This window comes from Vespula pensylvanica, chromosome 2 (genome assembly GCF_014466175.1).
Source record: "Vespula pensylvanica isolate Volc-1 chromosome 2, ASM1446617v1, whole genome shotgun sequence".
In the NCBI taxonomy this organism is placed as follows: Eukaryota; Metazoa; Arthropoda; class Insecta; order Hymenoptera; family Vespidae; genus Vespula; species Vespula pensylvanica.
In genome coordinates, this window is record NC_057686.1 from 8,328,024 (window position 1) to 8,349,201 (window position 21,178).

The window sequence follows — 21,178 nt, forward strand, 5'->3', positions numbered from 1 at the left end:
TAAAATATTACTAAAATTTAGTGTGAATCTATTTCTTGAATCAATATGACTATTTATAGTTCTTTACATGTTTAACCAATCAAATATCCTAAATCAGTGGTATGCAATCTATAGAACTAATATATTACATTTCTTAGCTATGTAGGGAAATCTATAAAATTGCTAGTAGTTTGTCTCGTATATCCATGCAAAGAAGTTTTGTAATGACTATTCATCTGTTTGTTATATAGCTAAACGTGACGATAATATTTGAATATAAATATAAAATTATATTTTTAATAAATGCATTAAACGATCTTAAATCTTACGTTAAATCTACTTGAACTGTTTTGTTGTGTGATAAATTTTAAAGCGTTGAAGATTATTATGCATTGATCATAATGATGCAACATTAGTGTTTTCTTCATTTTTTTTTCTTTTTTTTTTTAGATTAGATAAACGGAGAAATTAAACTTTCTTATTGAGTATTAATCTATCCTAAAATATAAAACTTATTTAGTGTTATGAAGTTTTTAAAAGTTTATATGTATGTCATGAAAAATAATTTTTTACATAAATTTTTTATATGTAACATATTTTTACAATGTTACAGTGATGATAATGATTATAACAACGGATTAAAGTAATTTTTCTCATTGTACGCAATATCAATTTATTAATATTTAATAATATCAACAAAGTATTTTTAAACTAAAGTATTACAAATCATAAATAAAGATATTAATTTTTTAATATAATCCAATTTGGTAGATCTATAAAAAAAAGATTAATTTATTGTTAATTACAGTTTTGTTAAAAATAAATAGTAATGTGTATCATAAATAAATTCGTAGTACTATGGAGAATATAAAAAATACCACAAGTTCGGTTTTAAAAATAATATCATTAAATGATTTTTCGAACATTGAAACAAACTTTACATTGAACAGTACATCTGAAACAGAAACAGAACTTTCACAGGAAAGTAATAATGTGCAACAATTATGGAGTTTACCTAAAACAACTGTGACTTCATTGGAAGATAAATCTTTATTATTTAACATATCAAGGAGTACTGTACATGTTTCTACAACAACCTTAGACTCTGTTGATGAATTTGGACCACCAGAAGGAATAGAATATATTTTTGTACCACTTGGTGTTATGGTTTTCGTCATTGTATTATCTGCTGTGGTATGGACTATAATGTCATTCATTATTAATATATTTTTATTATCTAATATGCCATCTCTTTATTTGATTGCATTAGAATATAGTTTGATCTTTACTGCATTTTGTAAGCATATCAAAAAGTAGAAATAAATATGTTGTAGAGTATTAATTTTGTTATAAATAAGCATGTATTTTGTTTAGATATCATACATTCTATATGCTCATACACACACATACACATTTCTTAATAAATTTCTCTCTTATTTTTTGAATATATATTTTAAATAATAGATGTAAATGATATGTATTTTATTTATGTCTATTTTTTATTCTTTGTAATATTAGAATTAAATGATATTTCACACTTATCTTTGTATTTATTTTTTATAACTTATCCTTATTCATTATCTCTATTATAAAAAAGAAACATAATACATAGATAATTTATTTCATAAATTAAATATAGTAGAAATTGGAAAAATTATAATATTTTTTTTATATGTGTGCATATTAATATAATGATTCTGAAATGAATAGATAAAATAAAAAAAAATCATGTCACAAAATATATCGTACTTTTATCATTAATATATTTATGATCATTATGACAATATATTTATGATCATCGTGAATCTTTTCATGTAGCAATGTGATAGTAATATATCACAAATAATATAAAATATATATTTGGAAACTACAATCTTTTTGAAGGTATTTATTATATCAAGAAAACGAAAGTTGGAGCGCTTAAGGCATAGACTAATGCCAATGTACAATTTTGATCCTGGAGAAGAAGAGGAAGATGACTGGGAAACTGAACTATTGGATGAATGTTATAATAATCATCAAAGACGAGTGTGTATATATATATAACGATGAATGAATATAAAAGTACATTAAATATTAAAAAGACTAATTTTACAGCAAGGATACCAATCTATGGACGTAGAAGATAATGCTGAACTTTTTGGTGATCATTGACAAAATATCAGTTAGTGTTTAACCAAATTTCTTTTATCTTTTATGTATCATGAATATAGTTCATTAAAATATGCTTGATATAACAATATTAAATGATGTCAAAAAATGAAATGCAGATGTATACAAAAATATTATATAATACAGTTCATAAAATTTATAGTTATTTTAATTAACAACATTTTTCTTGTATCTTTTAATGCAGCTTTTATAGAAAACAATGTATTAAAGTACAAAAACAGTATTTTAAACTTTTATCTATTTTATCATAGTAAAAATACAACGTAAAATTGTTTCTAACTCTAGTGCCTTTAGTTGCCTAAAAAAGCTTTATATTATTTTGAAATCTATTGATTGTTATTATCAATTACTCTCATTAACAAAATACTGTGATTATTATCTGTTGTGAATAACATTGTAACCATATATATATAATTCACTCTTCTATTTTTCCTGATGTAACAATTATTACATAAATATATCCTCTGTAACATAACAAATTAATATTTATAAAACTTAATGTTTGTTTAACAAATTATATGCATATAGCAATTTTCATACATCAAAAATTTTAACGATAATTAAGCATGCAAATCATTACTAAATTTTTGTATTATATGTTTATAATTATAATACTAATTCTTTACATTGTTTAATTTGTAATTTTTAAGATTAATAGCATGTATGCAAAACAATTCGTATAACTACAATTATTCACAAGAAATATTTTAAACATAAACAATAGGACCTTTTGCAAATCAGAGTTAGAACATATTTCATTAAACATAAAATAAAAATCTAATTGAAAACCAAACATTATATAGAAAATGACATGTATAAAGTATTACAAGTTTTAAAAATAAATGTTATAAAGTAACAGAACAATGTAATTACAAATACTTTTAAATATATACTATTCTGCATACAAAGTACTTAGAATGCTTTATCAATAATATTGAATTAAAAAGGGAATTAAAAATATCATTAATAAATCTCGTAAGTAAAAATGACTTAAAGATAAAAATAATAAGAGTATTTCATGAATTTATTTACTTTAATACAAATTTGACATTCACACATATGCTTGTTTCAAAAATGCTAATATTCCCTTGTTTGTGTTCTATCTCTTATAATGGTACATCATCTTGTGTTATAGAATTATAGCATAAGATATAGAAGTAGAGGAGGTAGTGGAAAAGTGATGCAAGTAAGACCATATAATATACCTTATAAAATACAAAATTTTTAAATGCATCTAGGAATTTTAAATTAATTTATGAAACATAGATATTTTGATGGAAACTTGGCGCGATTAGAACTTACATTTTCTTGCAATTAAAGAATAATACCTAATACAAAAAGTATTTTAGTGAACTAAAATTATTTCACATATTTTATAAATTTATGATCACTTCCCCAAATGTGAAATATGCAAATATATAATATCCCAAATAATTCTCAATATACAAAATCTTTCTTTTTAAGAAATTATTTATCATTCTCACTAAATTCACTTTTTGATATTTGCATAATATAAAAAATAATTTTAACACAAAGATTGAATAATTAGCAAAAATGTTTTAGATAAAACAGATGATTTCATATTGTTCAATTTTCCTCCTCTTCTTCTTCCTCTTCCTGTTCATCTTCTTCTTCTCCAGTACTTTCAGGTTTCTCTTCCACTTTTTTTGGTCTACCACGTCCTCGACCTGAAGGAGTTATGCCTTTTGGTGGACCTTGCTATAAATTAAAAATTATTGTTTTAATAAATATTTGATTGTTTACCTAAAATAAAGTTTATAATTTATGCTTACATACTTTTTTCTTATGTGAACCTTTCGGTCGACCTCTACCCTTTTTAACAGGTCCTGGTGGGGCATCATCCTCATTATCAGATTTTGTTGCACGTACTGCATTATATTTTTCTGAAGTTGGTCTTCCTCTCTTTTTTGGTTCTTTAACAGTATTCTTATCTGTTTTCGCTGGCCGACCTCGTTTTTTTTTCTGTTCTTCAACAACAGGTGAATTGTCGTCTGACATATTCAGCGATATTTGTCACTATATAAACACAATCATGCAAATTAATTAAAGAAAATATTGCTGTTTATATTTGAGTTCAATCTTGTTTAACACAATATTTATAAAACTATTGTATGAGTAATTGTTTTTTTCTTATTTAAAAAAGATCAGAAATTATATAAAAAAGAAAGTACACTTATTGATTTTCAAAAGTCTGACAATACTATTAATTTTTCTGTATCATGTAATATTGTAAATATAAATTCTTAAAATAAATAAGTAAATATCAATCTTCCATCGTGAATTAGATATTTTGTATACTTCCGAACGAAATTTTTTCAGCTATAAAAGGTAGAATATTTATGAAGATTTTTAGTAAACATTTTAGTTTGATTATAAATTGAATTCGTAGCAAAATAGAGAGAGAAAATAAAATATAATTTAAAAAAATGAATTTAAAAAAAAACAAGAATGTAATATATTGTTATTTTTCCAGATTTATATAGATCTCTTTCATATGAAAATCTTGTCTGAAATTTCCGCGCCCGCCATTTTCAAAATCTTTGAATAAATGTATACTATTTATTAGATACAATATCTTGTTTGAAATTTATCTTGGACACGAAAAATGTCTTGCATTACATGTTTAATGATTTTTAAACAATTTTTGCAAGTAGGGAATGTCGACAGAGTTGCTATCAAAGTACATTCTAGTAAGCCTCGCCTTACTACTGGGGACGCCATGGCCGACAAATCATGGCATCACGCAAGAGTCGAGAACCTCGCATCCATCTACTGTCTCTTTTTTCCTCCCTCGTTTATTCCCACTCCCACCCTTCGTCTTTTTCTTTCACATCGCAAAAAAGTGATTTTAATATACTCATAAGTAATAGCTCGAAAATTTTCGAAAAATAGACGAAAATCGTTTTCGATTCCATCAAGGTATAACAAAAATGGGTAGGTTTAGCGGCGCAAATAATCCATTAATGATCACGTCATAAGAACGAAGCGGACTCACCTCGGAATTTGCGTAGTGTGGCGGACAGACAAAGGCGATTGCCGGTGCGCGCGTCGTGATATGCCGGTTACGAGAGACACCGTGCGTTTCTACGCTATGCACTGAAGATACACGGTCTTTCACGTTAAGTCGGCAAGAAGCTTGACTCTTTACGCTCTTCTCTTTTTCTCTTCCTCTTGTTCCCGCTCTCTCTCTTTTCCCTTTCTTTCACCCTTCCCTCTTTTTCTTTCACTCTTCTCTTTCAGTTTTTCATTTTTTGATAATAGCGCATCGTTTTCTTCTTCAGGCTATGCTTTGTATACGTATTACAGAAAGCGACTCGTATACAACTCCCTGCACGAATAGCGAGATGCGACTGATCCAACCGAAGCGATGCATCGCGCTCCGATTCGCTATACGTCTATGAAGCTTTCCCCCTCTAATATGACGCGCTAACAGATTCCCGCCAAAAAATTGCAATCCACAGTAAAATTAACATTTGACATCGTGGAAATTTACATTGATCTTTGATGCTGTTCTCTAAATAAATGAATCAGTTTTTTACAAATAATAAAGCCGAAGTCTATGACAAATATATTTAATGCAAAATATGATCGCGAATAAACAAATATGGTATAAGGTTAACGATTTTGCCTAACAGTAACCATATCACAATGGCGAGCGTCCACATTGATTTCACATTTCTTAGTTGAATTATTAATAACTGCATATTATTTTTTCTATTTTTTATTAATCTGTTGTATCTACTCGGCAATAATAAATTACTTTTTGGATTATAAAACGTTATATAAATATGTAGGTCTGAATGGATAATTTCTTTTACTGCTATATAATTAGTCGAATGCAATATATTTAAATGATTTATTTATATATTTAGTTATATCTTTGCAATCAAATATTTTACATACAAAATTTATTTTATACAAATAATTTGTCGGACTTTCGATACATGATTTTTTCGTAAATATTAAAATACTTGTATAAATAAAAACTCGTATAAAAAAATACTTGTTATAAGTCTAATTCAATTTATCGTACACACATGTATATATACATATATTTATGACAGATGTACAATGTACATATACATAAATTAAAGTCTTTCAATAAATACGAATAGTAAGCTTGAAACACATATCAGTGTAATATGTCTGCTCTTTTGCGTCTTTGCAGCAACGATTCTTTTTACAAGCTAAAATTGGTTGAGATCATAACCAATACAAATCGAATAGTTTTCTGATTAATTCATTGAAAGAATCTTTAACCATTAAAGATAAATTGTCATTATAGCTTGGCCTTACCTTTATATTTTAGATTATTCTACAACAGCGACCTCACTTTTACAGAAATACCTTTCGTCGGTATATGTTTGAAAGATGATTATGGTAGGATTTTGTAATTGTCCAATATTTTACTTGACTACCTTATGTGTATACGAGGAAAAAATATATCAAAAAAAAAAATAACAACGGTCAGTAATTATATATGCTTGTATAAAAAATACATAACATTTACCAAATTTTAATATTTAATTTAATATTAAGCTTCATAATATTTTTTGATTTAACAAATAGTTGTATCAAAAATAATTGTATAATCAAAGCTAATTACAAACCAATTAGAAATGTTTACGACATTTCTTGTTTAAATTGTTAACGGCAGATGTCGCTTCACAAACAATTTTCTCTAACTGCCTTTCAAGTCATGATATATGTTAATTTAGTAAGATCGAATTTGTACATGTGTTGCGTCTTTTGATCGTAAGAATTGTGAATATTATTGTGAAAATATGGCCAACGTTGTTGCTAACGTACCTGTGTCAAAAATCTTAAAAGACAAAAGTGCCTGTGAAGATGAACCAAGAAAAAAAAGCCGAGAAGATTGGAGAAAAGCAAAAGAATTAGAAGAGGCAAGAAAAGCAGGTACAGCACCTGCGGCTGTCGATGAAGAAGGAAAAGATATTAATCCACATATTCCTCAATATATTAGTGCAACACCATGGTATTTTGGAGCACAGGTATTTAATATTTTTTAATTGCATCGTGTTATCGTATCATCCTTTATTATTTGATATCATATATTTACTACAATAATAGTTCTTAGGGTCCAACATTAAAACATCAAAGACCTCAACCTGAGAAACGAAAGTACTTTAGTGGAATAGATGAATGGTACAAACGTGGTGTAGATACATCTAAAATTGCAACAAAATATCGTAAAGGTGCTTGTGAAAATTGTGGTGCTATGACACATAAGAAGAAGGAATGTATGGAGAGGCCTCGTAAAATAGGAGCGAAATTTACAAATGCAAATATTGCACCAGATGAATTTGCACAACCTGAATTATGCGTTGATTATGATGGAAAAAGAGATAGGTACATCATATTATGTCTTATAATTAACTTTTTTTGTTATAGTCACTCAAAATTAAATGCTTGCTGTATATTAAAGATGATTGCAATCTTTTGTTAAAACTCTGCTTGAATTAAAAACTTTAGGTCAATGTAATATATCTTGATATCTTTATGCCAACTAATGCTTTTCTGATCTATATTCAGTTGTAAATCGGAATTTTATATAGCGAATAAGAAACTAATAATTTGTATAATACAACAAAGTATCAGATATTACAATATATGATAAAATTTATGAACTCGTGATACAATCATCTTATATAGTAGTAGCATTACTAGGCAATTCTGCCACAGTAGAAGAATTAAACTACTTCATTTGTGTGAATTTATGTGCTTATAAATTTAAAATGTATTTTATTTATGTATTAAAGAATCCAATTGTTTGTTTAGATGGGCTGGTTATGACCTGTCTGAACATAAAGCTATTGTTGAAGAATATCAAAAAATTGAAGAAGCTAAAAGACAAATGCGTGCAGAGAAACTCAATGCTGAAGAAAATGATGAACAAGATTCAGACAAAGATGAAGACAAATATGTGGATGAAGTTGATATGCCTGGAACTAAAGTTGACTCTAAACAACGTATTACTGTTCGAAATCTAAGAATTAGAGAAGATACAGCCAAATATCTGCGTAATTTGGATCTTCAATCTGCATATTATGATCCTAAAACTAGATCTATGCGTGATAATCCTTATGCAGGCACAGATAGAGAGTATGTTTTATATTTTTACTGTTTATTATGTTATATATATATATATATATATATATATATATATAAATTTTCTTCTATCACATATATCATAATATATTTATTTATCCATAATAAATATTATTTTTTTTTGCAGAGTGGATTATAAGGGAGGAAATTTTGTACGTTTCTCAGGAGATACACAACAACATGCAAATGCTCAATTATTTGCTTGGGAAGCACATGAGAAAGGAGTTGATGTACATTTACTTGCTGAACCTACAAAATTAGAATTATTAAAACAAGAATATGATAAGAAGAGAGATGAATTGAAAGATAAGGCACGAGAGAGTATTATTAAACGATATGGTGGTGAAGAACATCTTCAGGCACCACCACCTTCACTGTTATTAGCTCAGACAGAACATTATCAAGAATATTCTAGATATGGAAAGATGTAATGAGTTAATAAAATAAATAAAAAATTGAATATAATTAACTTGTTTTTTAGAATAATTACATAAAGTTAAATCTTATATATTATCATAGTTAATAATATATAATCAACATGTATCTTACAATATATATAGAATTAATGCAAATTATTATAGATCTGTAACTTTGATAGCGAGAATTTCTTTATTATGTAAAATAAAATAAATATACATTTTATATATAAATATGAATTTTCAAATAAATTATATCTTTAAAATATATGAAATATATATATTTTCCTTAAGATGATATTTACTTACATAAAAAATTTAGTATCATATAATTAATCGCAATTTTAACAAATCAATATTAATTTAATTATACACAAATAATTAAACTAGTTATAGAAACATAATAACTAAGAAAACACTTTAAAACAAAGATAAACAATAGATCTGTGAATCTATTTTACCTATTGAAATTATCGACTGAGTAACAGAGTTCTTCCATCTTTCGTAATTTTTCATTGGTTCACAATAAAATTACTAAATGAAATTTCTTTTATAAAAAACTAAGCAAATTGAGAAAGAACTATAAAGCATCAGAAACGGAAGTGTTATCTCGTTCTAATTTATATTAACTGAGCAACGAACGTAGACGCGATAAACTTATCTCAGAAGAATCATAGTATAGATATATACGTACATACATACATACATACACACATATATATATATATATATATATATATATATATATATATAATGCGTATTCATAATGTTCTCTTGAACAAATTATGGCGTTGTCTCTTATCAGGAGTAAGGGTCTACGGTACACAAAGACGCAGTTACTGTTTTTCAAAACTTATTCAACAATGAAGGTGATTATAAAAGTCATTTCTGTTGTCAAAAAATGTTTTATAATTATTTTAAGAAATCGCCTAGCTAGTGTTTTTTGCGTGCTAGTTCATTGAAACATAGATTGTTAAAGCAGAACATGCTTATTTTATCTGCACGTTTTTATTTATTAGCGCAGTTATAAAATTAATTATATTATAAATAAAAAAGTAATACCACATTATTTGTCTCTTAAATAAAATATATTTAAGTGGCATAAAAATTTTTTCTGTATCAAAATTCAAATAATTATATTGATTTAGCTATGAAACTTAGTTACACAAACGATTTTATGCATTTATATAATTATGTATGTTAATGTTTTATTTTTCTACAGAAAGGTTTGGTGCTTGGAGTATACGAGGCAGATGATGAAAGCTTTACACTAACTCCTGCAGCAGCGAAGTACAATGAACGAGTTCAAGGGAAACTACTAAAACATATTTGCTTGTAAGTTTGAAATTTGTACTTTATATCTTTAATAATATATATGTTAATTATTTTCAATGTAATAATTCATTTAATTGATTTATTTTATTGAATTAATTATTTTCTTTGTAATATATTTTAAAATTTACGTATCCTTTTTTATACATATGGTTATCTGATTCTACTATATATGCTTTCTTTTAATATTAAACTGCTTCATTAATTTGTTTCTCACAGTTTTTTTTTTTATATATATATATTTATATAAATGAAAATATATGTTGTTTATGGTTATTTTAAGGTATATTAAGTATTCTGCTATGAGAAAACATTGAATATAAAGCATTTTCTACAGATTATATAATCTTGCATCTGATTTTTTACTTATACATATTTGATATATTTAGTATCAATATATTTACATATATTCTTCATATTTCCAGCCTGAAACAATTGTTATAATGCTGCTCGAGCTGTGTTCTTAAGATATAAAAATTCTTTTCTTCTGTTGTATGACAAATTTTTTAAAAAGTATTCTTTTTAATACAACTTTCAATATAGAGTAAATTATTTTTATTTTTAGAGCTCAATAGCATTATTTTGATTGTTTCAGGAAAGACTAGACTGAGCGATGATGCAAGAGTAATGTCGTCTAATGGGGACGGTAATTTAGGAAGTGATAGTGGGGCAGGAAGCAGTAGAGGTATAGGGGAATCTAGTAGAAATGCGAAGCGTCACACCCATTCCAGCAATATTTTACTTGGAATTGGCAGTTCGCTCGAAGACAGAAATAATGATTATCAATGTCCAATTTGTTTCGAATTGATTGATGAAGCACATATCACTCGTTGTGGTCATACCTTCTGTTATCATTGCATTGTGAAATCCTTAGAAGCTAATAGTAGATGTCCCAAATGTAGTCTTGCTTTAAGTCAGCAGGATATCTTTCCTAATTTTTTATTAAACGAATTAGTAACAAAATATAAAGCAAGAATCAAGGGCCTTTCAGAATTAGGCTCTTCATATGTAGGAGATGGAAAAAATAGAGTTGTAGGAACAGAATTATCTGTACTTTCACGTGATGGTTTAAGAGATATAGTTGCTGTAGAAAGTGCTCATTTAACTCTGCCTGATGTAAATGTAATGTTAGAAGTATTGACACAAAGAAAGCATTTACTTGAAGCTGAGACATGTGCTATACAAAATAAACTTCTACATGAATTTTTAAAACATTTGTTACAACAGAAAGAAGAGCAAAGAAATCAGTTACAAAAAGAGATGGCTTTAATTAAACGAGATATGGAAGAAGTTGAAAATATTCTAAGAGATGTGCAAAATAAATGTCCACGTGTAGAAGATTTGAAAAAATCAAGTGAAAATGATACAGCACAAGTATCTGCTATCAGACGGGAAATGATTGGTCTTATAGATATAATTGATTCAAATATGGTAAAACCTAATGAAAGAGTAATGGGAAATGAAACATTTGCAAATCCATCTGGTAATCAAAAACAAATTGAATATGGAAGTAGTTCAACCTTGGCTATTCGTAGAAAAAGAATGCATGGTCATTTTGATGATTTTGTACAATGTTACTTTCATTTACGTGCTAAGGAACTATTACTTGGACATAAATCTCAAAGTCAAACAGATGCAGGTCATAGTACAAGTTCTGGCCTTGATATTTTTCGAGAAAATCTGGTAAAATTTTCCAGATATAATACATTACGACCATTAGCTACATTAAATTATTCTTCTGATATTTTTAACAATTCTACAATTGTTTCAAGTATAGAATTTGATAAGGATAATGAATTCTTTGCGATAGCTGGTGTCACTAAACGTATTAAAGTATTTGATTATGGAGCTGTAATACATGATACAGTTGACATTCATTATCCTAGTATAGAAATGGTTTCTAGTTCTAAAATTTCATGTGTCTCATGGAATTCTTTTCATAAAGGAATGTTAGCCTCATCAGATTATGAAGGAACTGTAACAGTATGGGATGCTGCGACAGGTCATAGAACTAAAACCTTTCAAGAGCATGAAAAAAGATGCTGGTCTGTAGATTTTAATGATGTTGACACTAGACTTATAGCATCTGGATCAGATGATGCAAGAGTTAAATTATGGTCTTTGAATACAGATCATTCTGTTGCATCATTAGAAGCAAAAGCTAATGTTTGTTGTGTAAAATTTAATCCTTGTAGTTCATGTCACTTAGCATTTGGATCTGCTGATCATTGTGTTCATTATTACGATTTACGTAATATGAAAGAAGCTTTGCGCATTTTTAAGGGACATCGTAAAGCTGTATCTTATGTTAAATTTATTAATAAGGAAGAGATTGTATCAGCAAGTACTGATTCACAGCTCAAAATGTGGAATATTAATAATCCTCATTGCCTAAGATCTTTTATTGGACATGTTAATGAGAAAAACTTTGTGGGACTTGCCACAGATGGTGATTATGTAGCCTGTGGTTCAGAAAACAATGCACTTTATGTGTATTATAAAGGACTAACAAAACAATTATTCTCATATAAGTTTGATGCTGTGCGTAGTATATTAGAAATTCAAGATCGAAAAGAAGAAGATTTGAATGAATTTGTCTCTGCAGTTTGTTGGAGACAAATGTCCAATGTTGTAGTAGCTGCAAATTCTCAAGGAATTATCAAAATATTAGAATTTGTTTGATTTTAATTAGTATATTAATGTGGAAGTTATGCAATAAGATTAAATAAAAATGTTTAGAATTTGTGCTGATGTATTTTCGATATGACCTAATTTATGCTCACGTATAAACAACGAGGCAGGAAAATTATTCTAAATATTATAACTTAGGTTGAAAGAAAGCTTCCTATTATAAAGATTTTTATTATTAAAGGCTACCTAGTTCAGAAAGGTATGTCTTAAATATTGACAGCACAAATACTTTTTTCTATTTTATGATCAAATTGAAAATATGGGTAATGTTACTTACAATATTTACATCTGGATATAGTACCCTTAGATATAATTGAAGATATAGACTGAATGTTAATCATAAATGGTTGCTAGGAATGTGGTAACAATGTGTTTTGTTGTGGACTAAGTTATAACTTTTAAATATCTTTCTTATTTACATTAAATTGTTAATGTAACTTACACATGCTTCTTACACATTTAATTTAAAAAAAAAAACTGTTTTCTTGGCAATTGTTATGGAATCAGCATTGATTTAAGTATTTCTGTATCTCTAACAAAAGTATTATAAATTTTTTGTGACTGAGAATCATGATTACAAATATAACTTAGAAACATAATGCCCATGTGAAAATCATGTTGGCATATATACAGAGTGAGTACCTAGAAAATTAAGTTTATCAAATGATTCTATTTAAAATCTTAATGTGTAGTTCATAAAAAGAGTAATTGATACATTTGATGTCAATATACAATATGCATAGTACATAAATATATACTATTAATATCAATTATCTAATATACTAAAGTAGCCTAATTTAATTCATAAACTAAATACGTAGAATATATAAATTTTTATGAGCAAATAAATATAAAAGTATAAAAATATAATTTGTGCCAAATTTTATCATAAGACAAAGAGAAATGATTTGCACAAATTCTTTGTGGTAGATTTAACTTTTAAGGAATATCATTTTTAGTATATTTTAATAAAAATAATTAGGCTATATTAAGTTCCTACTTAATTCTGGATTATCATATACTTTGTTTAAAATAAATGTGAGATTAGTCTTACTTTGCAAGAAATTATATATTATGAAAAATTAACATTTTTCTTAGATTCATTTTTAAAATATTACAAATGAAATCTCCTGATAGAATCATTATATGTATTACTAGATGTACATAAAAGCATATATATAAGCTATATATATGAATATTTACTGTGAAGTATAATCTGTCATTAAATCATATTGTGTATCATTAAGAACAGGTTCTTAAATAGGTCTAAAATGAAGGTGGTATACAAAAAGCATAAACAACCAATTGTGATGTCTAGTTTCAATGTTTTTATTTTAATGCAGATTAAAATACTTTATTGTAGATGAAAAAATGATATGGTTGTAAATCAATATATAGTTTAATCTTGAAGGCGTAATTATAAATGTGGTTATATGTAGAATAATGATAAAAACTTATATTCTAAGGTATATAATGTAAAAAATAGTATATTTTTAGAATGTATTTTAAAATTGCGAATAATATAGCATATGATTCATGTCGAAGATGCCTAGATTTTATTGTAATTAATAAAGATATAAATTTGTGTGTGTGTCTCAATTCATCTGTAATATAATTTACTTAATGCATATGTACTCCTTATTTACCATTTCATTGTTAGAATATATATAAATATTAATAGTGAATAATTGCTTATACTGCTACAGAGCAGGTCCAAAGATTCCAAAAGGTCATGCTAGAGTATTTTGGGGTTTGGACGAAACGGATTATACTGGCGTTGCAGTAGTTGGCTTGGGAAAATCAAATCTTGGTATCAATGTATTAGAAGAAATTCATGAAGGAAAAGAAAGCGTACGTGCAGCTGCAGCAGGTATGACTTGAGTGATATATAAAGCTCAGCAATTTTCTCTCTATATTAAGTATTAATTATTACATTATTATTAAATGCTTAATTCTTTAATATTCATGATATTATTTATTGCATCTTTTATGAATTAAATATCTATAGATTATTTCATACATATAAAAGCCATTATTTTCTCTAGCTGGTTGTCGTGCGTTAAATGCTCTTGAAATAAAAGATATAGAACTAGAACCATTAGGAGATGCAGAAGCAGCAGCAGAAGGAGCTGGTCTTTGTACATGGTATTATCAAGGATTAAAAAGTAAACAGAAACGTGAAACATTACCACAAGTTTCTCTTTTTGGCGAAGAAGGCCAGTGAGTGAATCAGCTTAACAAAATTAATTTAAAAGATATACATAATAATATAAATTGATAATATTTATACATATATAGAAATGAGTGGCAGAAAGGAATTATTAAGGCTTCAGCACAAAATTGGGCGCGCAAACTTGCTGATACACCAGCTAATTTAATGACTCCTACAATATTTGCAAATGAAGTCTTGTCAACTCTAAACACATTAAGAATCAGTGTAAAGATTCATGACAAAGAATGGGCAGAACAAAAGAAGATGGGTTCTTTTTTAAGTGTATCACGTGGTAGTAGTGAGCCACCTAAATTTCTTGAAATTAGTTATAAAGGTACTGATAGTAATGAAGCTCCAATAGCGTTTGTTGGCAAAGGTGTTACATTTGATGCTGGTGGAATTAGCATAAAGGTAAATTATTCAAATGTGCTCTAAAGTGAAGAAATGTTAAAAAATAATATTCTTTAGCCTTCTTCTGATATGGATGAAATGCGTGCGGATATGAGTGGAGCAGCATGTGTAGCAGCATCTATAAAAGCAGCTGCAGAGCTGAAATTGAAAATAAACATTATTGGTTTAGTTCCACTTACGGAAAATTTACCATCTGGATCTGCAACAAAACCTGGCGATCTTGTTGTCGCAATGAACGGAAAAAGTATTATAGTAGACAATACGGACGCGGAAGGGAGACTTATACTCGCAGATGCTCTTTGTTATGCTCATGAATTCAAGCCGAAGTAATTCTAATACTTAGCTTAAGTTACATTCGTATTATTGCATATATTAATTATTAATAAATAAATTTATTATAGATTTATTTTGGATATTGCAACATTAACAGGAGCTATGAGAATCACGCTAGCTGGTGCAGCTACAGGTGTATTTAGTAATAATGCTGAACTTTTTGAAACTTTAAGACAAGCTGGTATGTTTTCTGGTGATAGAATGTGGAGATTTCCGCTGTGGCAATGTTATACAGATGAAGTAACAAGTAAGAAATTTGATGTTAAAAAACTTATTTAGCATCTATAATAGAAACTAAATACTTTATTCTGCTGAATTTTTTGTTTACTTAATACTTTTCAGAAAGAGTTAAAGCAGCAGACGTTAATAATGTTGCAAAATGTAAAGGTGGCGGATCCTGTACTGCCGCAGCTTTCTTACGTGAATTTGCAGGAAATGATGTTCCATGGATGCATTTAGATATTGCAGGAGTAATGGGTCCTGGAAATGATGAGTTACCATATATACCGGCAGGAATGACAGGGCGTCCTACTCGTACCCTTATTCAGTTTTTACAATTGATTTCTTGCACTTCCTAATTTAAATTACAATTGCAAGATTATCTTTTCTATATATTGTATACGCGTGCATATACATACATAAAAGATATAATATAAAAGTAATCCAATATAATATGTACATTAAAAATGAAAGTGAGTGAGGTCTATTAACATGTATAAAATTGACAATCACAATTTTATATCTTGTTGTTAATGATTGGATACCTATGAAAATTGTATTTATATCATTTTACAAGATGAATGCATTTATAGTACAATTAGATTTTTGACATCATTGCATGTTCGAGTTTTTTTATTTGAAATAGTATTCTTTTTTAGAAATCGTAACAAACAGATTTTTAAGTAAAAATCACATACTATTTTTAGTACATTTTTCAACTGAATAATGGATTTTGTAAGAAATCAATAAGATAATGTAATATAGTTGTGTGCATAATAAAACAATAACTACTTGTTCATAATAACATAACTAGTAAAATTAAACGTACAATATATAGTGATTACAATTAAATAAATGTGCTTACTATTTCTGTTACGTACATACATACATACAACTTCTTACATTTTCGATATTTAAAAATTCTTTTATTAGCTAATAGTAATTATAAATTAAAGAAAATAAAATGATATTAATTCATATATATCATCGCATTTCTATGGTATAACTTTCGTTATGTACAATACTTGTCAATTTTATACGCAATTAGAAACTCTTCATGATTTATTCTGTTTTATAATAACATCGTTGAATTCTTTTTAATTTGTTATGTTTTTAAAGATCAATACAAATGGATATAATTAATAAATCATTGTAAACTTTATACTTAATATAGAACAAGTACATAGAATAATCTTTGTATATTGATAATTTTAATTCGTAATAAAGCAATAAAACTAGTACTGTTAAAATATGTTATTTCTTCACTGTGTGTGTGTTGATACCCTGATATTTATAAATTATTAATTCTATAAATCTGTACATAAGTAACTTCAACACACAATATTCTAGACCCGTACCACAAGCTGCAAAAGTGTTAAAGGATTTTTACATTAATAAAAATCACTTTAATTGTTATGAAGTTCTAAATAATACAAGATATGAAGAGGAAGGTGTAACGCAACTTTGTGATAAAAATTAATTGCTAGAAATATCCTCATGTACACGATGGTGGAGGCTGCTGCTGTTGTGAGGGAAGGGGCGCTGCCGTAACAGCTGCGACTACGGCAGCAGCAGCATAGGACGAAGGGTCCGATGGATCGAGAAGAGACGGCGGTGGTGGTAAACTTCCTCCTCCACCTCGTCCTCTTCCTCGACCTCTTCCTCGACTCCGACCCCGGCCCCTCCCCCTTCCGCGTCAACTCCGCCTTTCAGGCATCCCTATGTTGCTCGTTGTCTTTTCTAGGAAAGCCAATGGGCCTTGAAGCGCACTACTTCCAACACCACCAACTGGAAAACCAGTAGGTCTACCACCAGTTACTCCTACTCCACCCTGAGCCATGAACATGCCCTGCTGTCCAACTGAGACACTGACTCCTTGAAGACTTGACGTTGGTGGAGGACCTGTACCTTGTTGCACCTGAAAATCCAATTAATTAATGAAAAAGTTTTATTGATTTTATTTTATAAGTTATGATTGAATATTTTGTATTAAACTTATTTAAAGGGTTTAATTGTAAATAATACAAGTTTGGTACAATGATACCAGATCAACATTTTTATCATTTAAGAAACTATTTTTCTTATACTTAATATATTCCTAATTTCAATTTTCTACTCTGAATTTCTCTACATGCATGCATATGCACAGACAAATAAGTATGTAGATAAACATCAAAATAGGTTTTTATGGTAGTTCCAAACTGATAGGATTATACAGGAATGACAATATTTAGGCAAGGAAAATGAAAGAAAGCACAATGTTTTGCATGAACAGAGATTTATTCTGCAAACTTCTACTTGCATGTAAAGACAACATAAATAAGATATATATATATATGTATATATGTGTGTATATATATATATATATACATATATATCAGTTTGCAATTATTTAGGTAGATGCAAACCTTTCTTTTCAACTTCATACTACATCTACTATCTAAATATAAAATTGTATATATTCATACATAATGTTTTTTAAAGCATTTGCAGCAGGAACTTTACATGTAACTTTATGCTACCCCATTTAATAGATTTTTAACTTATCTTTATAACCATTGAATTTTTCTTTGATAATTCTCGATTTTGCAAATGCATAATGCATACATGTTTACATGCAAGAAATAATTTCTTATAAACAGAGGTCTTATAAATATACAAAATATTTAAAATCACACATACACGCGCACGCACACACACATGTGTGTGTGTTTTGTGTGTTATGTATATGTATGCGTGTGTGTATATATCACATATATGTGCACATTCGCGCGTGTATATGTATAAATACAACGACAATGACAAAGAAAATGTACTAACCATGAGATAAAAAGTGTAAAAAAATAGGAGTCTGTTTGTATATATTTTTATCTATACCAAAATATGTGGAGTGGCACGAGTTTCTTTTCTAAATCTACAAATGATATTTTTATATACAATAATTTTTGAGGGTATATAATTGAGAGCTTATTAAATCTGTTAATGTAAGCAGCCATACCCTATGCATAATCTTATATTTTATTATTGCCTTTATCAGTTTTATTATGTTAGTTTTGGCTAAACATTTGTACATATTTTTATATTAGTTGTTTGGCACCATTTTACAACAGTGATACTTTCTTTATATAGAGTTCATATTTTTGTATTTTTATATCGCAGTTAATTATAAAAGCACTTTAAATCTTTTGCATTATATATTACACTTCTATAAATAGGAATTGTATAAGGCACTGATTACATACAACAATAATATAAATTTTTTGTTCTACATCAAGACCATTCTATACATTGTCCTGTGTAGTCTATACATTAAAATAAACAAAATAGATTCTAATTTATTAAAATAATTCTTTTATGAGTATTCCAATCAAAATAATTTACTTAACAACTATTTTTTTATACATATGTACTTTTTTACACATACGTATACATGCATGATCTGGACATATATTTCTGTTCACATGTGCACCTATTTATATTTAAATTGTAAGAAATGATATAAAAACTTAATTGAAGATAATAAATATGCTATTATAGTAAAAATGAAAATACTACATTGAGTACAATCTTATAATGCAAATGAGATTGTAAGATGCATTTTTACCATTGACAATCTTAAGAACTTTTCAGGTAAATTAGTACTCATTTATATGAATACATTATTTCAGACCCCTTCCCACTATTAATCCCACTATTAAATTAAATAATTAGAAGTATACTATATTTGTTGGATGATCAAATGTAAATTTTATATTAACTAATGTTATGGAATAATTTTTCTAATGTCTATGATTTTTACTACCTGCTATAAAGCAGGATTTATGACTTTAGATTTAACGGTATTACTTAAGTACCTGTTGTTGATGAAGTTGCTGTTGTTGCATTTGATGTTGCTGTAGATGTAATTGCTGTTGTTGTTGTTGCTGTTGTTGTAATTGTTGCTGATGTTGTAATAATTGCTGTTGTTGCTGCATGGTGGATCCTCCACTGCCATTTCCAGTTTGTTGATTCTGACCACCTTGAGTTCCATTTGGCAGTCCTACGAATCAAATAAACTGTTATATAAATCTATATAAATTGCGAAAGCATATTATTTACCATTAGGTGCAGGTCCTTGTGCAGGAGATTTAGCCCATCCCTGTAAATCTGATAATAAATTTTGCCAAACTGCAATCTTATCATAATGTCTCTTAATTAAATCTTCTTTGCGTGCTAATTCCAGCCTTAAATCAGAGATGTCCTCTTTTACTACCAATTCTGGTTTTAATGCTGATAGTAGAAATCTTTTTTGCAAAAAGAAAGCTTCCATTTGTCTAGCTAAATCTGTAAATCTTAAAGTGACTTGGTCTACTTCACAACGAGCTTCTTCTTTATCTATCGTTAAGCCACTGCTTATACCCATTCCACTGTTGCTTGATCCTTCGTCCTTTGTTAATATACTTAAACATTGCTATAAATTAAAAGTTTTATTAAAAACTTTACTTTAAGCAATTAAAGACAAAAATTTAAATAAGTATTCAACATATACAAAAGTATAAATAAAAGTTTATTTATATTTTCAATAATATGAATAAAATAATAATATGTAATAGAAAATAAATTGCCTTTAGTATAACATCAAAGAATTTACCTGAAATGCTTCTTCAAACTCATCAACTAGGTTACCATTACCATTGGTTGGTGTTGCCATTTTGATTGCTATTCATATATAACACTTTTTATATAATGTTTAAAAATTGTATTACTCCTTTTTCTTAATAACCAGCAGTTATGATATTTATGAGCTGGTAAATATAAAAATTGGAGTTGATTGTGCAGTTGTTCTAATTTTAAATTCATAACCAAGAACTGCTAAATTCGTTTGAAGTCCAAAATATTGAAGTTGACTCAATGAACTTTTGTAACGAATTAAAATCGTCTAATTAAATAATATATACTTCATTTTGTATATTAGAAAAGCCCAAAAATTAGAGATTCAATAAAATATTAAATCTTTTTATCACAGAAATCTTATATGATAATGCCACTTAAGTTATCATTATTTAGTACAACTTAGAATAGTTTGCACAAAATATACGTTTATAATAGATATAATGTGAGCAAACCTGATTGCTAACAAAGTTCATAATTACAGTAACGTTATCTAAACCGGCTCAGGCACTTGGGTTAAAGAGAAAAAGTGGAGACTGAGCAGATTCATTTCGCAGTTTCAACTTCAGTGATTGAAGCGCTACCTAGTGATAAATTTTTGACTTTTTGATTT

At 27.8% G+C, this 21,178-nt stretch overlaps 5 protein-coding genes across 10 annotated transcripts; 3 read left to right on the top strand and 2 right to left on the bottom strand.

Moving 5' to 3' along the window:
• The first annotated feature begins 488 nt into the window (after nt 1-488).
• On the top strand, nt 489-2,630 carry LOC122637430. 4 transcript variants are annotated; one of them, XM_043829523.1, is made up of 5 exons: nt 489-526; nt 593-622; nt 834-1,173; nt 1,864-2,007; nt 2,064-2,630. In XM_043829523.1, exons 1-5 carry the CDS (start codon nt 504-506, stop codon nt 2,106-2,108), a joined length of 582 nt encoding a protein of 193 aa, XP_043685458.1. In that variant the 5' UTR covers nt 489-503; the 3' UTR covers nt 2,109-2,630. The 4 variants fall into 4 exon arrangements, with proteins under 4 accessions (XP_043685458.1, XP_043685457.1, XP_043685459.1 ...); XM_043829522.1 differs by having other exon boundaries at nt 2,077-2,630; XM_043829524.1 differs by lacking the exon at nt 593-622 and having other exon boundaries at nt 2,077-2,630.
• Nucleotides 2,631-3,154: 524 nt separating this feature from the next.
• LOC122637431 (ABC transporter F family member 4) lies at nt 3,155-5,525 on the bottom strand. Its single transcript, XM_043829526.1, has 3 exons — nt 5,168-5,525; nt 3,949-4,188; nt 3,155-3,870 (listed from the first exon to the last, which is right to left on the bottom strand). The coding sequence occupies exons 2-3, from the start codon at nt 4,168-4,170 to the stop codon at nt 3,739-3,741; spliced, it is 354 nt and encodes a 117-aa protein (XP_043685461.1). The 5' UTR covers nt 4,171-4,188; nt 5,168-5,525; the 3' UTR covers nt 3,155-3,738.
• Nucleotides 5,526-6,880: 1,355 nt separating this feature from the next.
• LOC122637534 (pre-mRNA-splicing factor Slu7) lies at nt 6,881-8,766 on the top strand. The gene is made up of 4 exons (XM_043829719.1): nt 6,881-7,184; nt 7,271-7,542; nt 7,972-8,295; nt 8,429-8,766. The coding sequence occupies exons 1-4, from the start codon at nt 6,957-6,959 to the stop codon at nt 8,730-8,732; spliced, it is 1,128 nt and encodes a 375-aa protein (XP_043685654.1). The 5' UTR covers nt 6,881-6,956; the 3' UTR covers nt 8,733-8,766.
• Nucleotides 8,767-9,368: 602 nt separating this feature from the next.
• LOC122637532 (E3 ubiquitin-protein ligase COP1-like) lies at nt 9,369-17,165 on the top strand. 3 transcript variants are annotated; one of them, XM_043829717.1, is made up of 8 exons: nt 9,369-9,586; nt 9,940-10,052; nt 14,447-14,610; nt 14,786-14,960; nt 15,039-15,363; nt 15,421-15,689; nt 15,765-15,943; nt 16,039-17,165. In XM_043829717.1, exons 1-8 carry the CDS (start codon nt 9,503-9,505, stop codon nt 16,272-16,274), a joined length of 1,545 nt encoding a protein of 514 aa, XP_043685652.1. In that variant the 5' UTR covers nt 9,369-9,502; the 3' UTR covers nt 16,275-17,165. The 3 variants fall into 3 exon arrangements, with proteins under 3 accessions (XP_043685652.1, XP_043685651.1, XP_043685653.1); XM_043829716.1 differs by lacking the exons at nt 14,447-14,610; nt 14,786-14,960; nt 15,039-15,363; ... (1 more) ...; nt 15,765-15,943; nt 16,039-17,165 and adding an exon at nt 10,645-14,340 and having other exon boundaries at nt 9,557-9,586; XM_043829718.1 differs by lacking the exons at nt 9,369-9,586; nt 14,447-14,610; nt 14,786-14,960; ... (2 more) ...; nt 15,765-15,943; nt 16,039-17,165 and adding an exon at nt 11,277-14,340 and having other exon boundaries at nt 9,938-10,052.
• Nucleotides 16,881-21,121, bottom strand: LOC122637535 (mediator of RNA polymerase II transcription subunit 28-like). The gene is made up of 4 exons (XM_043829720.1): nt 20,546-21,121; nt 20,014-20,365; nt 19,770-19,954; nt 16,881-17,833 (listed from the first exon to the last, which is right to left on the bottom strand). The coding sequence occupies exons 1-4, from the start codon at nt 20,603-20,605 to the stop codon at nt 17,612-17,614; spliced, it is 819 nt and encodes a 272-aa protein (XP_043685655.1). The 5' UTR covers nt 20,606-21,121; the 3' UTR covers nt 16,881-17,611.
• Nucleotides 21,122-21,178: the final 57 nt, after the last annotated feature.

Excerpts from the sequence above, each read along its gene's own strand:
- LOC122637535 (XM_043829720.1), bottom strand. The coding sequence starts at position 20,605 with ATGGCAACACCAACCAATGGTAATGGTAACCTAGTTGATGAGTTTGAA. Across the intron at positions 20,366-20,545 it reads AGTTTGAAGAAGCATTTCAG|CAATGTTTAAGTATATTAAC; the intron begins GTAAATTCTTTG and ends TTTAATTTATAG. Across the intron at positions 19,955-20,013 it reads ACAAGGACCTGCACCTAATG|GACTGCCAAATGGAACTCAA; the intron begins GTAAATAATATG and ends TTTGATTCGTAG.
- LOC122637430 (XM_043829522.1), top strand. The coding sequence starts at position 504 with ATGAAGTTTTTAAAAGTTTATAT. Across the intron at positions 623-833 it reads GATTATAACAACGGATTAAA|TACTATGGAGAATATAAAAA; the intron begins GTAATTTTTCTC and ends ATAAATTCGTAG. Across the intron at positions 1,174-1,863 it reads TCATTGTATTATCTGCTGTG|GTATTTATTATATCAAGAAA; the intron begins GTATGGACTATA and ends ATCTTTTTGAAG.
- LOC122637431 (XM_043829526.1), bottom strand. The coding sequence starts at position 4,170 with ATGTCAGACGACAATTCACCTGTTGTTGAAGAACAGAAAAAAAAACGA. Across the intron at positions 3,871-3,948 it reads AAGGTTCACATAAGAAAAAA|CAAGGTCCACCAAAAGGCAT; the intron begins GTATGTAAGCAT and ends TTTAATTTATAG.
- LOC122637534 (XM_043829719.1), top strand. The coding sequence starts at position 6,957 with ATGGCCAACGTTGTTGCTAACGTACCTGTGTCAAAAATCTTAAAAGAC. Across the intron at positions 7,185-7,270 it reads CATGGTATTTTGGAGCACAG|GGTCCAACATTAAAACATCA; the intron begins GTATTTAATATT and ends AATAGTTCTTAG. Across the intron at positions 8,296-8,428 it reads TATGCAGGCACAGATAGAGA|AGTGGATTATAAGGGAGGAA; the intron begins GTATGTTTTATA and ends TTTTTTTTGCAG.
- LOC122637532 (XM_043829716.1), top strand. The coding sequence starts at position 10,677 with ATGTCGTCTAATGGGGACGGTAATTTAGGAAGTGATAGTGGGGCAGGA.